Below are 19,877 nucleotides of genomic sequence, written 5' to 3'. Positions count from 1 at the left end.
CACTCTGCATCATAGCAAGTTGTTTTCAGCAGTAGTCTTAATTTGTTTCTCTGTCACTGGTGATGAAATACTTAACAGCAGTTTACCTACTAACCAACTTGTAGAAAACTCTTTAAGAAACATCCTTAATAAAGATTTTTTTTGCCTAGAGAAATGCTTCCTGAGATATATGTTAATCACATATTAACCTGCATGCTCTGCTTGTACAGTTTTACGTGTGCTTAGTACTAGATAGAGGGCCTAAAATCCTGTACATTAGCATAGATGCAGCTGCTGCTACATAGCCAAACATACAGTTTAAAAATAAGTTGTTTCTTTTTAAGAAGGCCCCTTTTCCATAAGTGTTTGTTAGCATTTATGTCCTTCATTCATGAATTTTATATAGTTCCATGATAGTTCAGTGTTGATAAGAGAGACTTTGTATTGGAATTTCTTATTATTTACATAGTATTAGCATTTATTTTCTAAAACAATTTCCTTCAGAAAATTATAGGGCTCTAGTATGCAGGTTTGCCAGCATTGTTGTTGCTGTCTTTGTCCTTCAAAGGTGTTCTTTAACCAGTTTACTGGCATCTAATAAAGTGGAAAGTGCTTTCTCATCCTCATATGATAGGATGGTTTTATTCTTTACACAGACATTAGTATCTAATTGCACATACTATTAGTATTAGTAAAAATACGTACTAATATTTATTAATGAAATTTTATCATCATCTATTAGGTAGACATGTAAGATTGTTCTCAGAAGGGTATTTTTGTTTTTAATGTATTTAAAACTTGCTTTAAGACATAATTAAGACATAGATGAGAGGGCTGCAGACATATAATTAACTCTTAACAGTTTTAGTTTGTATTTTTGTCTAATACCTTCTCACAGCTAGTCCATCTTCCCCACCCCTCAGCATTAGGAACAAATCTGGTTCTAGTTCAAGTACTCTGCCTATGCATGTGCATGCTCTTGAAGCCTCAGCATAATCATTAGTCAATAAATAAATATTATCATTTTACTGATTACGAACTGTAGTCTTTTTGTTTCTGATGGAAGTCAGATAATGATCATTTATGCCTAAGCACTTGCTAGCTTTTAGCATGGCATTTGAATGCAATTATCCATCATAATGAATAGCAAAATAATTGTCATGTTGGATGATGAATATTTTCTAACACAAAAGGCATTGTAATTACTAAACTGTAATAATTTACTGTTGCCACTATGAAGCATTCAGAATATGTTCCCTAAATCAAAATCTTTATAATGTAGATCTTGTTCTTTCTTTTGAATTCCTTCCAATTTTCAGGCAGTCATGAAAAGCAGCATCAGCCAAAAAAGGCAGTGAGCTAAGGGTTAGGAAATGCAGGGTTTGCTCCTTGTTGTGCCATCGGCTTGCTGGCAGAAATGCCTGTTTTCTTGTAAGAGACTTGGGGGTGAATCCATTGAGTATGCTGGTTGAATGTCCTTGAACAAGTCTCCTGCTGAGATTCTTTCCTGTCTGTTTGCTGTCTTTGATTTTTTTTCATTGCAGTGCCAAAACATGAAGATGAGGACAACTGTGGCAGTGCAGTTGGATTTCTGTGAAATTGTCTCCTTTAATATGAGGGTTTTACGTTTTCATTTCTTTCTTTAGTGCAATAAAGCCCTGATGCTTATAAGTGGTAGTCCTGCTTTAGGGAATATTACTTTCAAGCTTCACCATTGTTATTTTCAGGACCTGTGGTATTCGTGTTCTCATAAATCTCTGGTTTGCTATTTGTCCTCAGCATATTTTTTTCTGCTTTGTGTTGCTGTCATTTCTGTAATGCCCCTTACACAATTGAAATGATGACCTGTTTGCTGAAGTCCCTCTTCTTCCCCCTCTTTTAAAACTCACATTGACTGGACAGCGCTGAATATTCTGTTTTGTTGGGAGCTGTTGTCATTTGCAGTTGTACTATTTTAGGTTCAGAGTTTGATGCAATTAATATGCCCAAGGTATGAAACATTAGGCCATCAAAGTTTAGATGGTCTGTTACTTAATTTCTGTCAGACTTGATGGCTTGTGACAGCTAGCTGGCGTTGTGTGTAGAAGCTCAGACTGATGATTTGATGATCAAATACAGATTCACAGCTGACTGATCTCTCAGTTGGATTTTATTTTGGATTCTGTGGGTGTTTTTTCCTAATTGATTTGTACTGTATGTTACTTCAGAATCTGCTCGATGATGTGGAAGAGTTTCATGAGCGTGCTCAAGAAGCTATGATTGATGAGATCCCAGACTCTTCCAAGCTGCAGGAGTTGATAGACATGGGCTCTGGCCTTTATGTTGAACTTCCTGAACTGCCAAGGCTGAAGCAAGAACTGCAGCAGGCACGGTGGCTGGATGAGGTGAGGTCCACCCTCTTGGATCCCCAGAGAGTCACCCTGGATGTGATGAAGAAGCTGATTGACTCTGGTGTGGGCTTGGCACCACATCATGCTGTAGAAAAAGCCATGGCTGAGCTGCAGGAGCTGCTCACAGTCTCAGAGAGGTGGGAGGAGAAGGCCAAGGTCTGCCTGCAGGCCAGGTGAGTGCTCCTTTACAAAATGTTCTTGGAGGTCACACACTTTCGTGTTTCTCTTTCTCTTTTGAGATGTGAGGTGAGAAGTTGGGCCCTTGAAGCTGTAGTTGCCTTTCTTATTTTGTTTTTTTTTTTTGTTTTTTTATTTCCCTAACGTCCCAGCAGTTAGATTGCTCTAGAGCTGGATTTGAGATTGATGAATTGCAGAAGTGTTGATTCCCTGTCATGTTGCACAGTGGCAGGGGGCTGAGGCTGTGCATGTTGCTGCTGTCTTTGCTATTCATCCCTCTCCATAAAGAACTCTGACTATGCTACCAACAAAAGAGACAGCTTTCTTGGTGTTAAGAAATTGTGATGTTGTGCCCTTCTGAGCTTGATTGTGCCAAGCCCATCAGCCTTCTCACCTCCTGTTATTTGGTAGCCAGTAGCATCCTCCAAGCATAGAGCCATGGTATCCTACACTGCAGAGTAGTGGTGAAGTTGCATCACCAGCCTGTGAAATTTATGGCTTTAGATGACTGGTATTATGAGAGAAGGCTGGAATTGGGTTTTTCTTACTCTAGACCACGCCAAAGTATGATGGCTCTGGAGAGCATCGTGAATGAGGCAAAGAACATCCCTGCTTACCTGCCCAATGTGCTGGCACTGAAAGAAGCCCTGCAGCGAGCTAGAGACTGGACAGCCAAAGTGGAGGCCATTCAGGTAAGGATTACAGCAGGGACTAGAATCTTCTGCTTGCACTCTTTTATTTGGATGTGTCCTTTATTCCTAGCATCTCTCCTCACAAAAGTGGCCTGAAGAGAAGCCTTGCTATTGCTCTTAAATGTGCTTATCAGAGCTCGTGTATTTGATTTTCTTCTTGTGCATTTGTTTCCCCATTGGCTATCCGATTTCTATTTCCCTTCCTTTTATCTATTTCAAAGCAGGTATAAAAGCTAGTAAATTCATTATAATATGGTAGTTGGTTTTGGAAGTGTTCAGCATTCTGTCACTGAAAATATTTAGCTGCAGCAGAGGGTGCTCTCAGGTTTTCAGTTTTGGATCTGCCTGTGGAATTTTTTTTTAATGGAAATTCGTATTTTTATTTTCTCTCTATAATGTTGCAAGGTTTAATGGCAGTGGTGGCCAGAATTTTCTGAAAGAGGTGAATTAGTTCAGTAACCTGAACTAATTATGAAGGAGATTAATTAGTTCAGTAACCTCCCCTCCTACTAGTCTACCCACATAACTTGGTCCTGATTTCTGTGATATTTGTGGGTGCTGATTGCTGAATTAGAACTGCTTATCTTATACCAGGTATTGTTGGGAGTTGAAGTGAGAATCCCAATAGATTTCACATCAACCCTTACACAACTCTTGCTGTTAAACAGACATCATTTAGATAACTGTCTGAAAATGGAATGTGGTCTTACTCCCTAAGCCAGCTGGCCATATCAAAATTACTGCTAAAATAAAAGCTGTATGAGAGAATTGTTTAAAATAACAGTAGATTGAAACACTGCCCTCCTTTCCTTTCCTATGGAACTGTTTGAGACAGTGACAAAGTAGCGTATGGCTTAAAATTAGACTGGCAGCTGATATAATGGTAGAATTACTGGCTTAGAAAAATTTGCTTTCCCCCAGAATGGGAGCAACTATGCATACCTGGAGCAGCTGGAGAGCTTGTCTGCCAAAGGCCGCCCCATCCCAGTGCGCCTGGATGCCCTGCCCCAGCTGGAGTCCCAGGTGGCTGCAGCTCGTGCCTGGAGGGAGCGCACAGGAAGGACCTTCCTCAAGAAGAATTCCAGCTACAGTCTGCTACAGGTGAGCAGCACATACTTCCCTGTTGGAAGAGCACACTTCTCTGTCAGAAATTGGTAATGATAGCCCTCAGTTGTCTGGAGGGAAGAGCTGGCTCAGTTACACAGGATTACAGTTCCTTTTCAGAATAGAATATAATTTCAGCTCTTCTTGGGTGAAAAGAATGAAAAAGGCAGCAAATCTGTTTGGTTAGTTCTGTTGTATGTATAGACAACCTCATCTCTTACTTGTGAAAGAAGGGGAGAAAGTAAAGTATTTTTTTTGTCATTGAAGAAATGTAGGCCTGAAATAGACACAGACCTGTCTCAAATTGATAAATACTTTCACTTGCCTCACTGTTTAAATGCTAAGAAAACAGATTAAATATTTTATAAACTGTTCTACTATAAGAAAAAAATTAGTCAGCTATTGTTTATTTCACTTCAGTGAATGTAGTGACTGTTCTTGTTCTAATAGAAATCAATCATGTATTTGAAAATCTATCATATCTATTTGACAGACTTCCCTTTTGTAAGGAAAACAGTTCCAGTTCAACTGCATTCTTGGAGGCTGCATTTTTCATTCTCTTATGTTGTTAATTCTCAGAGGTTTGTCTTCACTTTTATTGAGATGTCCAAATCCAGACAAATCCCCACTCACTCTCTGACTTGCCCTAGTGCTGTGTGAAGTGCAGTAGTTGCATCTTGTGTCTCAAAAGAGGGTACTGATGTTTAATGTTTTCCAGTGGGATTTTCCCTGTTGCAACTGCATCACACTAATTTTTGTTCACTTTGTGATACATTCTAGATACAGTTTTTTCTCTATATTCTTCTGCTTAACTAGTTAATTAATATATTCTGGTTTTGCATTTTCCTAATGGTAGAAATTTGAGCTTTCCTATATTGAACTTAATTTGCTAGATTTTATATTTAAGTATGCATTCCAACTAGTCATGATGACTTAAAGCTTTGTTCTTGTCCTTAAAAGTGCTTTTCAGCCTCTCATATTGATATTGAAAGGCTTATAGCATACTTTTAGGGTTTTTTCAGGCACCAAGTTGCTGATATAAATATGAAATAATTTCTAAGACTTGATTTATAGAGGCCCGGATTGGAATGTTGAAGTATTGATGCCTAACTGCATGTAGTATTTTGGTTAGCTATATGTATTATAGTGTAATCTGAATAAATTTTGTAATTTAATCAGAAAACATGGTGACTTTCAGTTTGACTGGCTGTGTCACTGGTTGCTGATTACATTCCAGTACCATAACTTTAAGATACTTCTATCCTTATCTGTTTATTCTCTTTTTCCTATCATCGGTTGACAGGTATCAAAGGGTTAGATGGCTGAGTAGTTCTTGTTCCCTGGTGACAATGTTGTCATTCGTTGATGGGAAGTCCTTGGCTCTGACGGGATGAGTTTCCTTGGTGCTTGCAGGTTCTGAGCCCGCGGACTGATATTGGTGTTTATGGGAGCAGTAAGAACAGGCGGAAGAGGGCGAAGGAGTTGATGGAGAAGGAAAAGGAGAAAGATCTTGACTTGGAATCCCTCAGTGAACTGGAGGATGGGCTGGAGGAGGCCAGGGATGCTGCAGCTGTGGTAAGAAGCAGTGAAAGGTGGTGTCTCCTGCTTGTGTGGGCTTAAGTCATCTCTAATCTGTAGAAATTCTAGGGAAGAACTGATAAATGAATTTCACTGAAAGAGATACCTCATAATATGTGTTTGACACATTGTTATTCAACTTTAATTGCAGTGAAAGCAAAGGGAAGCACAGTTCAGAGTGTAACTGCTGGTATTTAATACCATTTGGTATGTGTAAGACTTAAATGCTCTTGGGTTGCTATCTATGGCAGCTAATCTAATATTGACATTTATTGAAATTGTGTGGAAATAATGAGGTGCAGCTCTGCCTTAACCAGGACCAACATATATTTAGTTAGGTCAATTTTGTGGTCAGCCTGCAAATGCTTGGTCACGGACACTGGGCTGGAGGGAATGTGTTATTTGGTTCCTCTTTTTGGAGGATACTCATGTTGCTTATCAGAATAATTTGCTGACATCTGGCTGCCCTTTCCCTGGTAGCAAAGAAAATATATGCAGGGTCATTAATATGGCTTATACACAATCTGTTTTACTGTAGTATGCTTGGTTATAGTTACTTGAATGGAGACATTAAGGAAGTGCAAGTTGATTCAGGAGATACGTGGTCACTCAGATGCTTCTGAAGCAATGCTCAGCTCCACAGATTCTGACTACTTCTCTGGAGTCAAAGCCTGTTCTTCTGGTGGCCTTACAACAGAATTAATTATGAACTTCAGAAACTTTGTAGATATTGAGAAGGTTATCTAAAGTTTGCATATCATCTCTACCAGAAAGACTCTAGGGAATAATGAGCAACTTAGGAGGCGGTATCTTAGATAAAGTTTTAATTAGATCATGTAGTTCCTAAAGTTTGGGCTAGGTTTAGATTTCCTAATCTGTTTGGGTTGGCTGTTTTTTTTTTTTTTCCTTTTCCTGTGTTGTTAATAAAATTAAATCTCTCTTAGCTGTGAAGGTCATGACATGTTTTTGTCTGTGCTGGGCAGGTGGCTGTATTCAAGGAGCGGGAACAGAAGGAAATTGAAGCCATGCATGCTCTCAGGGCAGCCAACTTGGCCAAGATGACCATGGTGGACCGAATCGAAGAAGTCAAGTTCTGTATCTGCCGCAAGACAGCCAGTGGGTTCATGCTGCAGTGTGAGCTGTGCAAGGACTGGTTTCACAGTGGCTGCGTGCCCCTGCCCAAAACAAGCTCTCAGAAGAAGGGCTCCAGCTGGCAGGCCAAAGAAGTGAAGTTCCTGTGTCCCCTGTGCATGCGCTCCCGCCGGCCGCGGCTGGAGACCATCCTGTCCCTGCTGGTGTCCCTGCAGAAGCTGCCGGTGCGGCTGCCCGAGGGAGAGGCCCTGCAGTGCTTGACAGAGCGAGCCATGAGCTGGCAGGACCGAGCACGGCAGGCCCTGGCCACTGATGAGCTGTCCTCTGCTTTGGCCAAGCTCTCCGTGCTCAGCCAGCGAATGGTGGAGCAGGCAGCTCGGGAGAAGACTGAGAAAATCATCAGCGCAGAGCTACAGAAGGCAGCAGCTAACCCTGACCTACAGGTAGGGATGGGAAGATCTTGCTGTTCCCTCTGCTTGCCTTAATTTACTGTGTCAAAATGCCTCGTTTTTCTTGGAGAAGCATCGGGGGAGAGGGGAGGGCAGTGAAAAGTTGAGGACTACACGTGGTAAAACTTCTTACTTAATTAAGTGCTCCGCAGGTTTTGGCTGGTTTCTGTTTTGTACATTGCTGCTCCGAGAAACAGATCTGTTGCTCTGTACTCACTGTCACCAGCAACAAGGTGCTTGTCAGAAACATCAGGTCAGTTGTAACAGCTGGGTGCAGGCCTCAAATGTGTGAAACAGTTGCCACTTTGGAGTCCAAATTCCACTTTCTTCTTTACAGAATCCAGCCTCTCGGTATTTTTTATAACTTCTCACAGATTGTCATTCAAAGGCATTTGGTGTTTCATTAGTAAATTTCAGCAAGGAATGTAGTCAAACACTAGCTGACCTCTTAATCTTGCAAATGAGGTCAGGTCATGTTGTGGTGAAGAAATTGTAATTTATAGCACTGAAGAACAGTATCTAGATCTTTCCAGTCACTATTATTAAAAAACAGGTAATCGGAATCTAACAAAACCTTTTATTTGGATATTTCCCTGTCTTATTTCACATCTTGCTGTAACTGGTCTCTTTTGTGATGTCCAGGCAGTTAACCTCAGGCGAAAAGATCCACTGTTTTCTTTGTTAATAGCTCTTTAGGTTTTACAGATTTTTCATGGAAATTTTATTGTTCAATTTCCATGTACCATTTTTTTAGGGACACTTGACAAGTTTTCAGCAGTCAGCCTTTAACAGAGTGATAGGGAGTGTGTCTTCATCCCCACGGCAGACTTTGGATTATGATGATGAAGAGACAGACTCTGATGAAGACATCAGGGAGACATATGGCTATGACATAAAGGTAAGTAATCCATAGTGGTTTGTTTGCATGGAATAAATACAGAACACCTGTCTTTTATTAATCCTTTTTTTTTTTCAGAATATTTCTTGTATGTTAAGCTATGTATATCTGCCCTGTGGCAGAATATACATATATATATAGTGCCTGTGGCAGAAGAGGTACTTAATGATTTTTATCTGAGTGTCCCCATTCTAATGTTTTTATGCCAAATTTCCAAAGTCCTTTCCACTTTTTTAATTTCAAAGGGTACCTTTTAATGCTGAGGAAAAAGATGCACTTACAAAGGGATTTGTGTTCATAACACCTTGGAGGATGAGCATTGTCTTTATGCCCCATTCAGAGATACCATGAGTCATAAATATAAGTATCTATATTAAGAGCTCTTGGAAAGTTTTTGCTACAGTAAAAAGATTAGCCTTCAAAAACTGCATGCTATGTGAGAAGCTTCCTGATGCCAGAGCTTTGTTCATGTTTCCGTGCCTTTCTCTTCATTCAGCCCTTGTATAAAGGAAGTACATGTGCTCCATTTTGGAGTGTGGAATTTTTTGAGACAAGATGTCTGGATCATGTTGTAAGATTTGTGTCTGGATTCAGTATATAAATTGTAACTGCAGTTAAATTTCTGAAGTATTTTATCTAGAGAAGAACTCCCATGAGAAAAGGCAGTTGTGGAGAAAACCATGTGTTTTCAAGGTTTGAAATGTGCTTTTGAAATATGTAGAGACAAAGCCAATGCCACAGTTTCTTCTAGAGCAGTGTTTTCTTTTTAGTGATAGTGTCATCTCTGCCTTTAAAGATGCTATCTTAAAAGACATTTAAATTCTTTTAAGGCAGACATTCTAATTTATAGAGGGGCAGCACATTCTCCGGGTTTGATGTGCTGTAATCTCCTATTTTTAAGTGTTTTGTTTCTCAGCAGCCTGATGCAAATACACAGACTTGTCTTACAGTCCCCTGTGAAAGCCAGCATGAATGCATTGCTGTTGGGTGTTACAGCTTTTAATTAATTTAGTTTTACATATAGAAGTAATTCCCAAAACTGATTTTTGCATCAAGGGTCTTAATAAGGCATTTCTGAAGGATGTGGCATTTTCTGAGGCTATGATAAAACATATGTCAAGAAAGATGGCATATGCTGGCCAGGATCTCAGAGTTTTGCAGGAGCATAATTTAATTTGTTTAATGATTCTACTGTCATAATTTAAAAATCTCATCTTTAACCCTTTTGATTTGGATGTTCATAATAGAAAAATCTGTTCAAGCAAAGCTGATAGAGACCAGAAATGTGTTCTGTTAGGTCAACTAATATGATTGGAATAGAAGATATATTTTCAGGCAACCAATCTAGTATAAACTAGGAAACATAAGATTTAAAAAAAGCCGCAAAACAAAAAAATGTCAATCCAAAGTTGCTCAGGAATTAATTTTTTCTATACTGTTGATTTTTAAGGGTAGGTTTTTTTTTCAGTTTCTGATACATAGGCATGTTCCAGTGTGTTTAAAAAAAGATACAGATCATTATGCATTGTATATGAATTTGCTTGTTGTGGACCCTGTAGAAATAATCCTGAATTCCTAGGGGTTCTATAGACTGTATTTTGAAAACCACAGTCTCTGGCTTCTCAAATGCACCATTGTTACATAAGTAAATAAGAAAATATAATCTCTTTGATTATATTATATGTCTCTTATTCTTGCCAGTAAATCTTCATTAGGAGTGCAGTAGCTAGACTTTTTGTAAGGTTTGTTCCAAGCAGACACATTTGCTGGTCAAATCACCTGTAATTTGTTTTCATTTTTTGTCTTGTATTTTTTCCTCATTTCTTTGCACCGGTATTGCCTATGGCTGCTAATGATGATTTTTTAAAAATCAATTTACATGTTAGCCCTGAACTTCCTTTAATGTAGCGCAATAAGATACCCATAACAAGATGTTCAAGACATAAACTCTTTACTGTGTAGGGAGAAATACCTTCCTTATTCTGAGTATATTTATTTTACCTTTTCATCTGGGCAATTTAAATTTGAATTTCCCACTTGTAGTTCTGTACAGAAATCATTAGTTTGTGTATCACTTTCTTTTAAACATACAACTGAAGGCCACAGAGAGAGAGAGATTACCATTCTTAAACTCCTTTTTTATGTCATGAAATGACCAGTGTCTTGTCCAATACCTTGAGCTGTTCAGTGTCTTATTCAACACACTGAGCTGAGCACAGGCCAGTGGCATCATTATTCTGTTCATGGAAATATTCATGACAGCCCTCTTCTTTCAGTGTTTGGTCCTAATTTAAACTGATCTAGCACTGCCATAAAAGTACTGATCCCAGGGCAGCATTTGATTGTCATTATATTGATATTTCTCACTGTACTGGAATGCCCTTTTTTTCCCATACCTCTAAAAATCTTAAATAATTTCTTTCTTTGGTCACTGTAATTTAGTTGGCATGGAAGATAAAGTCTTCAAGGAAGACTATGGAAGATAAAGTCTTCATGGGCTTGCAGTCAGACTTTTCAAGCAAAATAATAAATTATGTAGGCTAAGAGAAAACCTCTTTTCATCATGTTAGCTTCTGAAGACCATACTTAAGGTGCAGAGTGAGGAAGCTTGTCAAGTGTTTTTCATGCACTAGCTGTAAATAAACTGACCTATCTCTGTAATTTCTATATTCATCTACCATTTAAATAGGAATATAATTTTTAACTTTGATCTAGGTATCTCTGATGGAGTGCTTCAGAGAAGGGCTTTAGGACCAACAGACTGCTCAGTCTTAGTAGAATTTACTTTGAAGTAGGTATTTTCTGGATTTGGATGTTGCATGTTTTCTGTGGATCTTTTCCAGGACAATGCCAGTGTGAAATCTTCCAGCAGCTTGGAGCCTAATTTGTTTTGTGATGAGGAAATCCCCATTAAATCAGAGGAGGTGGTGACACACATGTGGACTGCTCCCTCCTTCTGTGCTGAACACGCCTATTCCTCTGCTTCCAAAAGCTGCTCTCAAGGTATTTGCTTTTGTATCCATTGAGATAAAGGGATATGTTGTCTGGAGGTACCTACAGCAGAGGTACATTGTAATTAGTTTCCTGATATTTGATACATAAACCTGTACCAATGTCTTCTGGTGGCTACTGTTTCCCACCTTAAAGTGTTGTAAAAAATATGTAATTTTTTTTGGTTTTGAGCTCTTCCTTTTATCTTCATGTGGCTTTGCTTGGGGAGGTTTAGATTGGATATTAGGAAAAATTTCTTCACTGAAAGGATGCTCGGGCATTGGAACAGGCTGCCAGGGGAAGTGGTGGAATCTTGTCCCTGGAAGTGTTCAAAAGACATGTGGATGTGGCACTTGGGGACATGGTTTAGTGGTGAGCTTGGCACAGGCTTGGTAATCTTAGAGGTCTTTTCTAGATTTAAGGATTCTGTGTCTTGGCCCCTGTCTGAAAGGTTCTAGCACTCCAAGGAAGCAGCCTCGGAAGAGCCCACTGGTACCTCGCAGTTTGGAGCCCCCTGTGTTGGAGCTGTCACCTGGAGCAAAAGCTCAGCTGGAAGATCTGATGATGGTAGGAGATCTACTGGAGGTATCTCTGGATGAAACTCAGCACATCTGGCGGATTTTACAGGCCACTCATCCGCCCTCTGAGGAGAGGTTTCTTCATGTCATGGAGGTAGGGAACTCAAAGAAATACTCTGGTGTAGGACAAAAATACCACCACATTGTGTTAGTGGATTTATATAAATATGATCTTGAATAGTTGAGTGCTCAGTTGCTTGTCATGTTTATATTTTACCTGGAGAGAGTAGTAGATTACAGAAAACAACAGAATAAGTGATCCAGAAGTTCAGTTTTTGATCACTCATGCTGTAGCACTGTCCTCCACTGTTAACCATATATAGAACAGTTTTCTCAAGTAGTTCAAGATACAGACCTTATTTTAGAAGATAGCAGACTAAAGGAGGAAACACTCCTCTTGTTTATGCCTGGAAACAACTAATCTGCAAAAGAGTTAAAAGAAACATTTAGGAAGATGAAAAGTTGCACATACACTACTTGTATGTTACTGAACTTTGTTACCGGGGAAGACATGTTTTGATAATGCAGACAATGATTCATATTCTTCCTCAGAATAACAGAGGCATAGCAATTTTTTAATTGATATACTATGAAGATGTCCTGATTGCTTTGTTCAGCTGCCAGTAGATCAGGCAGGTTTATCTGCTGATTCTGAGGTCTAGTCAAAATCACTTTGCTACATTGATGCCGAGGGCAAGGAATATGTGCTAGAAGAGAAGCTACTTTTGAAGCTTCCACTCAAGCTTCTGGGATGAAGAGTCATCGTGGAACCCATTTTTTACCATCCATCAGCTGCTGTTTGGGGTCAGTTTGACTATATGGATTACATGATGACTTGTTGGGTTACTGAGCTGTACAGGAAGAACATAAGATGATGGTTCTTTCTTGGCTTTTTGGTGGTGTACAGTAAAACAAGGTGGAAGGTTGTATGCTGTTAACAGTGGGGCTTAGGTGAATGTAGTAATTGGTGTCTCATTTTCTGCATGCCATCCATACAGTGGGTGAGTTAAAGTGTTGCCAGACTGCATCATTTAGAAGTGTAGAGTATAAAACTGCCCCTGCCTCCCAAGTACTGCTGCTTTACCACCTTTCAGCCCGAGTACTACATAGGCTTAATGTTCTTTCACTGTAATGGCTTTGGCAGGGAGTTGATAGAAGGGCAGTTTGAATGCCAGCAAATAGCAATTTATAAATAATATGCCAGACTGCTATATTAATAGCTAAGCAAAGCTTTTTTCCAGGGGAGTGGGGTGAGGAGTGTAGAGTGTGTGTGAGTTACAACATTTTCTGGTTAACCTTTATGAATACTTGCTTGACAAGAGCTGCTCATTTTGAATTGAATATATTCTGTCTGTTTACATACAAAATAAGTAGACTTCTGTGAAATAATCTGGAGAGGATTTGGTTTTGGGTGGAGTAGCTATATTAAGTAATGCACAGTAAACAGTCTCTTTACTGGTTTATAGTATGTTGTTAATCTATTAATAATTAAGGTTAAAGTATATAGCTGCATTGACTGAAATCAAGTCAGTCCTGTTTGTACAAAGGACTACACAAGTGAACCTTTCAGGTATAAATGGAACTTGTCACTGTGAATGCTACCTGCAGGGACAGAGCTGGCCGGTTTTAAGTCCCACTAGTGATCTGAATCTGTTATTTAAGAGCTCTTGATGACACCAGGATTTTTACAATGTCTGCCAGTTTGGAAGCCATTCAAATAATGGATGTTGCTTCCTCTTCTTGCTTGAGTTGCTGATACATTTTAAGAATTCACCAGTTACTCTTTCCTAATCTCCAAAACAGCAGTTGCTTTTTCTCGAAAATAATTACAGGCAAGACTGACCTGGGATGAAAAATAAGCAAGAGCACCTGACAAATGATTAATCTTCTCAACTTCTATTAAAAAACAATGTGAAAAGGGAGTTGCAATTATTGCTTACTTTGCCTTCTTACACTTGCCGATATAGTTTACTTTTTCCACTGGGTATTTTTAGCTAATTGTACTTTGACACAGTTGATAACATTTAACAAATTTTTTATAGTATGATGAAAATAAAGTTATGTGCTTTATTTGTTTAGAATATGTAACAGTATGTTGTTGACTAGATTTCTTCATGCCACGTCAGGGTAAAGGTAGAGGTAAGTCCATTTGTCAGATCTTGGGTTTGCAGGAAATTGTAATAGATGTATCTTTTTCTATTAAGGATGACAGCATGGATGAAAAACCACTGAAAATGAGAGGGAGGGACTCTTCTGAGAGGAAGAGGAAACGAAAACTGGAGAGAGCAGAGCAGTTCTTTGGAGATATGAAGCAAAAATCTAAAGAGCTGAAAAAACTGGAAAAACCCAAGAAGAAGAAGCTAAAACTCACTATGGATAAGACAAAGGAGCTGAACAAGCTGGCAAAGAAACTGGCTAAGGAAGAGGAGCGGAAGAAGAAGCGAGAGAAGGCAGTTGTGGCAAAGGTAGAACTGGCAAAGGAGAGCACAGAGAAAAAAAGAGAGAAGAAGGTTCTGGATATTCCTTCCAAGTACGACTGGTCAGGAGCAGAAGAGTCGGATGATGAGAATGCTGTGTGTGCTGCTCAGAACTGCCAAAGGCCCTGCAAGGACAAAGTGAGTTGCCCCTTCTGTCACAGGCAATTCTGTGCTAAGTCAGAATCCCTGTGCCAGGTAATATTTGAGCAGCATGAGAAACCAAAGTGGTGTAGTTAGAAATGAGAGATGATTGAGTAGTACTTGGGTAGGTACATGGATTTAGCAGATTAAATTGTAGGACTTCCTTATTCTCTTAGGTACTTCAAAAGAGAAGATAGAAAATTGGAATCTGGGTAAAGGTACTCTGTTTTGGTTGGGAAGGAAGTTTAACTTCTTCAAGCTGTGCAATTTTCTGTTGACTGTGTGCAACATGCATTGGCTGATTCAAATTATTAATTCTTAGATTCAGAAAGATATGTTCCTAGCCGTATTGTGTTCCTGAGCAGGAGTGGGATGTGTTATGTTCCTAAATGAAATAGATTTTCTGTATTTCATGCATACACTCTGTGAACAGTGATGTCGCAGGCCAAGTGATCTACAAACTTCAGTGGTTCATTTTGCTTGTTGGAGTTAAATAATCAATTGTTTTAGACCTGATTGGATTTTTACAAAAGAAACTTGAACTGCCTCTCTCTGTGGTACTGCCTGTCATGATTGTCAGCTTTTAACACAGACTGATGATCAAAAATGACATCAAAATGTTTTGTCTGTACTTTTGTACTTGAACAAGTGAATGCCATACTTGTCAAAAAATGGCAGATACAGGAATGTAATGACTGAAGCTGCAGCTGTTGATGTCCATTACTTATCACTTTGAAAAATTTGTTCAGGAGTAGTTGGCTGCAAACAAAAGTAAAATCTATATGATGATAATGTTTCTTCATTTTAAATAGTTTGCCACTACTATTGTTTTTCTGATACAGTTTTACATTCCCTTGTAAGTGGAAAGCAGAACTACAGCAGTAACAATTTTTATACCTGTACCAGTAGATGCTATTAAAATGGAGAATCTGTTTCTTACCCTGAAAATCAGAGTTTCTGCCCACTGACTCCAATTAACATGTAGTTTTATTCAAAGAATTACAGCAATCAGATCATTCATCTTTTTTCCTTCCTACATTCTAACTCATTTTTTGTCTTTCCCAAATTGTTCTACAGCAGGTTCAGCTCAAAGTTTATATTGTAGCTTAAATGTTCTGGCACTTAGAACTTATATTTACAAAAGCTGCTGTTTGATAATGTAGTCTAAGAGGGTGTGTTTGGAGACTCACCGATGCTGAAGTAACCATCCCTGAGCATTTAAAATGTTTTAGCACATCTCCTTTCATCTTAGAAGAGCTGAATCATCTTCCTCAGGAGCAGTAGTGTTCTTGTGTTGTTGCAGTGTAAGGATGCAAAAGGGGCAAGGTTTGTTGGAAGAGTTAGTTTTCATTAAACTGAAGTAGCTTGTTTAAACAAGCTCTGTAGGGGCACTAACTTTTACCCCAGAGCTTTTACATTCCTGGTAGCTCTGTTAGGTTTAACAGGAGGTATTTTCTTCATAGAAACTGTGCCTGTCTGTCCTTCCTTGTAACAGGCTGTGTGTTGCTGATGTGCTCTCTTGCAGGTGGACTGGGTACAGTGTGACGGGGGCTGTGATGAGTGGTTCCATCAGGTGTGTGTTGGGGTCTCTCCAGAGATGGCTGAGAATGAGGATTACATCTGTATAAACTGTGCAAAGAAACCCCTGCAGGGACCCAGCAGCCCTGCCCACGCCTCACCTCCTCCCTTCTTGTTGAGCTACAAACTACCAATGGAAGATCTCAAGGAGACGAGTTAGCAACTGCTCAATGCCCAGAACTTGTTGGGGCAATGGACCACTGGAACCCTTCAGAGCGAGAGGGTTTTGAAGCTGATGTAGCTCCTGAGCTTCTCTTCCAAGGATGTACAAACATGCAGCAGAGTTGGTCCGTTGGTTGTAGCTGGCTTCCTTCCTGCAGTGGGAACGTCAAGGCACAGAGGCACCAACTCATCTATGCAGACACTGCCTGATGAGAGCTCCAGCCAGTGTTTTATGACTTGAGTGTTGTGTTTCCATCTTTGAGTGTGGCTGTTGCTCTCAAGGACTGAACAAACTCAAGGCTGTTAGACACTTCAGGGTGTTAGAAGTACATGTTGGCAGTGGAGCTGGCCTGGAGCTGGTGGGCATACGCTGGAGCTCTTAGACCTACCTGGTTACCCTAAGGAGGTGACTTTGGAAGTTATCTTTTGCCTCTCCATGCCAATCCAGTGTGTAGAGCAATGTCTTGGGAGAATGAAATTGCCTCCATATCCAGGCAGCTAACACTACACTATAAGGGTGGGAGCACGTGGATGAATTTATTTTAATTTCTCTTTTGTAGCTAAAGGGCAGAGGAGCTCATAATTGCAAAAATCAGCTAAAGTTCTGTTTACCAAAAAAGAAACCCAACTACTCCACTAGGCAGATTTTTTTCCTCAGTGGGAAACAACTGATCTTCCTGTCCTGAGGAGGGCCAGAAATCATTGATAATGTCTAGCTAGACCAGAACTTGGGAAGAGCAGAGTGCTTCCCTTTCCACAGGGATGCTCTCTCCTGTTCCAGGCTTTGCTTAGAGTTCTGCACTCCTGCACGTTAAAGTTGTGTGGTGCAGGATGGAGCTGGCAAGGAGGTACAGCACCCAGGGCACAGCTTCTGAGATCTGTACCCAGGGATGGGAAGGAAAGAAGACAGCCCACTTACCTCAGAGGTTACACTGACACATGCTTCTGTGAAAAGTTTCACTCACAACTTTCCAGTATCACCAGGCTACAGGCATGGCCTCCTGTGATACCAGCAAGCAGTCTGCAGATACTGTTCACAGTGCAAACCCCTCCCTGCTGGCTTTGCTGGATGTGTACCAGTGTACAATCAGCAACAGTTCTTGTTCGAAGTTGCCTCTGGCTTTGCCGGAGGACCAGAGGGCTTGGGGTCATCCTGGGTGACAGTTGTTTTAGTAAATCCATTTTTAAAGAAGGACTTGTTTTTACTTTTTTCTAAATGTCTCAGACTACTGACTTGTTCTATAAATAGATTATTTTTCTTTGATTTTTTTATACTTACCACTGTTAACCAGCAGCACAGACAGAGGTTCACAAAGCAAAAACCTGCCCGTGGGCTTGGGTTTTTTTATTCCATTCCTTCCTTGTAGTACAAGGAATTAGCAGTTACCTTCCCCATTCTAGATTGACCAGCTGCCTGTGTTTAAATAGGTAAATACATTTCATGTGCTACCTTTGTATTTGGGTTTGTTCCTGTTAGTGGGGCATCTGGGCCTTAATGACTCCAGTGGATGCTGGCCTTGTGTATGTGAATGTCTGAAATCAGCCCCTGGGCTGTCTTGTCCCCCTCTCCACTCGCTCCCTATTGTTTCCATTCTTCTGCAGTTCTAGGAGTGTTGTAAGTAGTGTCCAGTCTTACTTAGGAGCTGGATTGGGATTTAAAGAAATATTGACAAAAACGAAGGTGTGCTGTATTGACTGTTCTGTGTCCCTTCTCTTGTTCTCTGATATTTGGAAGTCTATTTATTTGGCAGAATTATCCATCCAAAAAAACCCAAGTCAGCTCAGGTAGACAGAACTTTATTGTTTTCTTCTATGTGTGCCTGCTACCTGGGAAGAGGGAAGTGTGCAAAAGGAAAAGAAATAAGATGGAGCACAGAAGATCCAGAGTCTTGGGAGCTTTGAGTGCAAATTGGACACAGACTTCTAATTCCTGCTCCTTAAAGACTTAATGAGATGTTAGAAGCAAAAGCAAACTGTGGTTAAGCATGTGGCTGAAAGGGCACCCTAGCAAATTTAAGAGTATTATTTGTTTACTTATTTATGAAGGAGTCTATGCTTTAGATAGACGTACCCTCTTTTTGCCTCCAATTACTTTTTTTTTCTTCTCAATGTACATTTAGTTTTGGTAAACTGATTTAAACAGTTGTTATTTTTCCTTCAAGCTTTAACTGATGGTACTACATAAATGTTTCCCAATATGGAGTGGATAAAACTATCTGTCACAGATGTTTAATCGGTCCAGAAGTAGACTAGTACAAGATTTCTTAAAGAATCCCAGTGTTCTGTATTCTTTCTTGACTCCTAGAATTTGTGACACAACAGGGGAAATATGGTTAGCATCTCCTGTTAGCCACTGACCATATCCTCGTAACCATTCCTGCATTCTCTGTTGCGATGAAGTCCTTGTGTGTAATTACCATCAACTGGAAAAGAGGTCTTTGAGTAAACCTGCATTGCATGTTCCTGTTTCTCTGTGTAGAAGGTATGGTGCAGAGTGTTGACAAGCACTAGTTACAGCAAGATGGAAACAAACAGCTCTACAATGCAACTGTGATCATTCTGCTTGTAACAAGCAGACGAAAGAGCAAACAACAGAAAGAAATGTGCAAATCATATGCAAAAATTACGTTTTTAGTAGTTGTTTTTCATGTAGCCACATGGAGAGCCTCTATTCCACTATTGGAAGGAGGTTGCCACACTTTTTTTTGGTCACAGATGTCATGTCTGCTTTTGGATAAGGTGTTCATAAACTGAAGACCATTATTAGCTTTACATCTTATTGTTTTAAGCTTGTTTTTTAAGAGCGTAATTCCTATCAAAGGATTGCTGATAGTATGAACTTATGAATAAATGTTAACTTTTGGAAAAACCTGTAGTTTAGTGGTTGAAAAACCCAAAGCTACAAGCTGTGGTGTTGTCTCCAGATCCAGAGGTTTGAATTTTTATAAATGCATATGTAGAGAAGCCAGCCAAAGCCAAGATAAAAATGTTCTTACAGGTCTGCTACAGCTGTGGGAAAGCTCTCTCATGCTTTGGGGACAAAATCTCAGTACACAAAAAATATTAGCTGGTGTATCTAGAAAGATACGTGTCTTAATGCTGTAGCCTACAAAGGCTACTTGCCACTGCTGCTGTTATTTCTTTTCATGTGTCTGACACAAAAGGTCAAAGAAATTACCTGAGCTGTTGTGAGGAGCTGAAAATAGCCAGGGCTTGAGTAGTATAGCTTCTACAAACTGTGTTTTCAGGTTTTTCTTGTAAAAAACAGGGTCTGGAATTTGGCAGCTTTACTTGCAGAGATAAATGTCACTGCTGACCTTCAGTACCATTGCCTTTAGGATTTATGCTTTTGACAAATCTGTACCTGAATGCTTGTGCAGCCTGGGCCACTGGTAATGAAGACTTAAGAGTCTTCAGCAACCTGATGTTGATAGTATGGGAATTATCTGAAGGGATTGAAACACAGTCACACAGCATAAGGTAACAGGCAGCTGGTGTTATATCAGCCACACTGTGAAACTTGCAGTGATCTTTTCAGTTTTTAGAATCGTGGAGTAATTTAGGTTGGAGGGTACTTCTGGAGGTCATCTG

General features: G+C 39.8%; 1 protein-coding gene across 2 annotated transcripts in view; it reads left to right on the top strand.

The window, feature by feature from the left end:
* Nucleotides 1–19,155, top strand: part of KDM5A (lysine demethylase 5A) — a 50,009-nt gene extending 30,854 nt beyond the window's left edge. For both annotated transcript variants that reach the window (XM_021535070.2, XM_021535071.3), the window contains 10 exons: nucleotides 2,187–2,542; nucleotides 3,100–3,238; nucleotides 4,160–4,339; nucleotides 5,756–5,917; nucleotides 6,904–7,455; nucleotides 8,216–8,359; nucleotides 11,203–11,362; nucleotides 11,802–12,022; nucleotides 14,133–14,543; nucleotides 16,072–19,155. In XM_021535070.2, coding sequence (XP_021390745.2) covers nucleotides 2,187–2,542; nucleotides 3,100–3,238; nucleotides 4,160–4,339; nucleotides 5,756–5,917; nucleotides 6,904–7,455; nucleotides 8,216–8,359; nucleotides 11,203–11,362; nucleotides 11,802–12,022; nucleotides 14,133–14,543; nucleotides 16,072–16,284 — 2,538 coding nt within the window. In that variant the 3' untranslated portion in view covers nucleotides 16,285–19,155. The remainder of the gene's footprint in view (nucleotides 1–2,186; nucleotides 2,543–3,099; nucleotides 3,239–4,159; nucleotides 4,340–5,755; nucleotides 5,918–6,903; nucleotides 7,456–8,215; nucleotides 8,360–11,202; nucleotides 11,363–11,801; nucleotides 12,023–14,132; nucleotides 14,544–16,071) is intronic.
* The last annotated feature ends 722 nt before the right edge of the window (nucleotides 19,156–19,877 follow it).

This window comes from Lonchura striata, chromosome 5, assembly GCF_046129695.1.
Source record: "Lonchura striata isolate bLonStr1 chromosome 5, bLonStr1.mat, whole genome shotgun sequence".
NCBI lineage: Eukaryota > Metazoa > Chordata > Aves > Passeriformes > Estrildidae > Lonchura > Lonchura striata.
The sequence above is the reverse complement of the archived record's forward strand: the minus strand, read 5'-3'. Positions and strand labels throughout refer to the sequence as shown.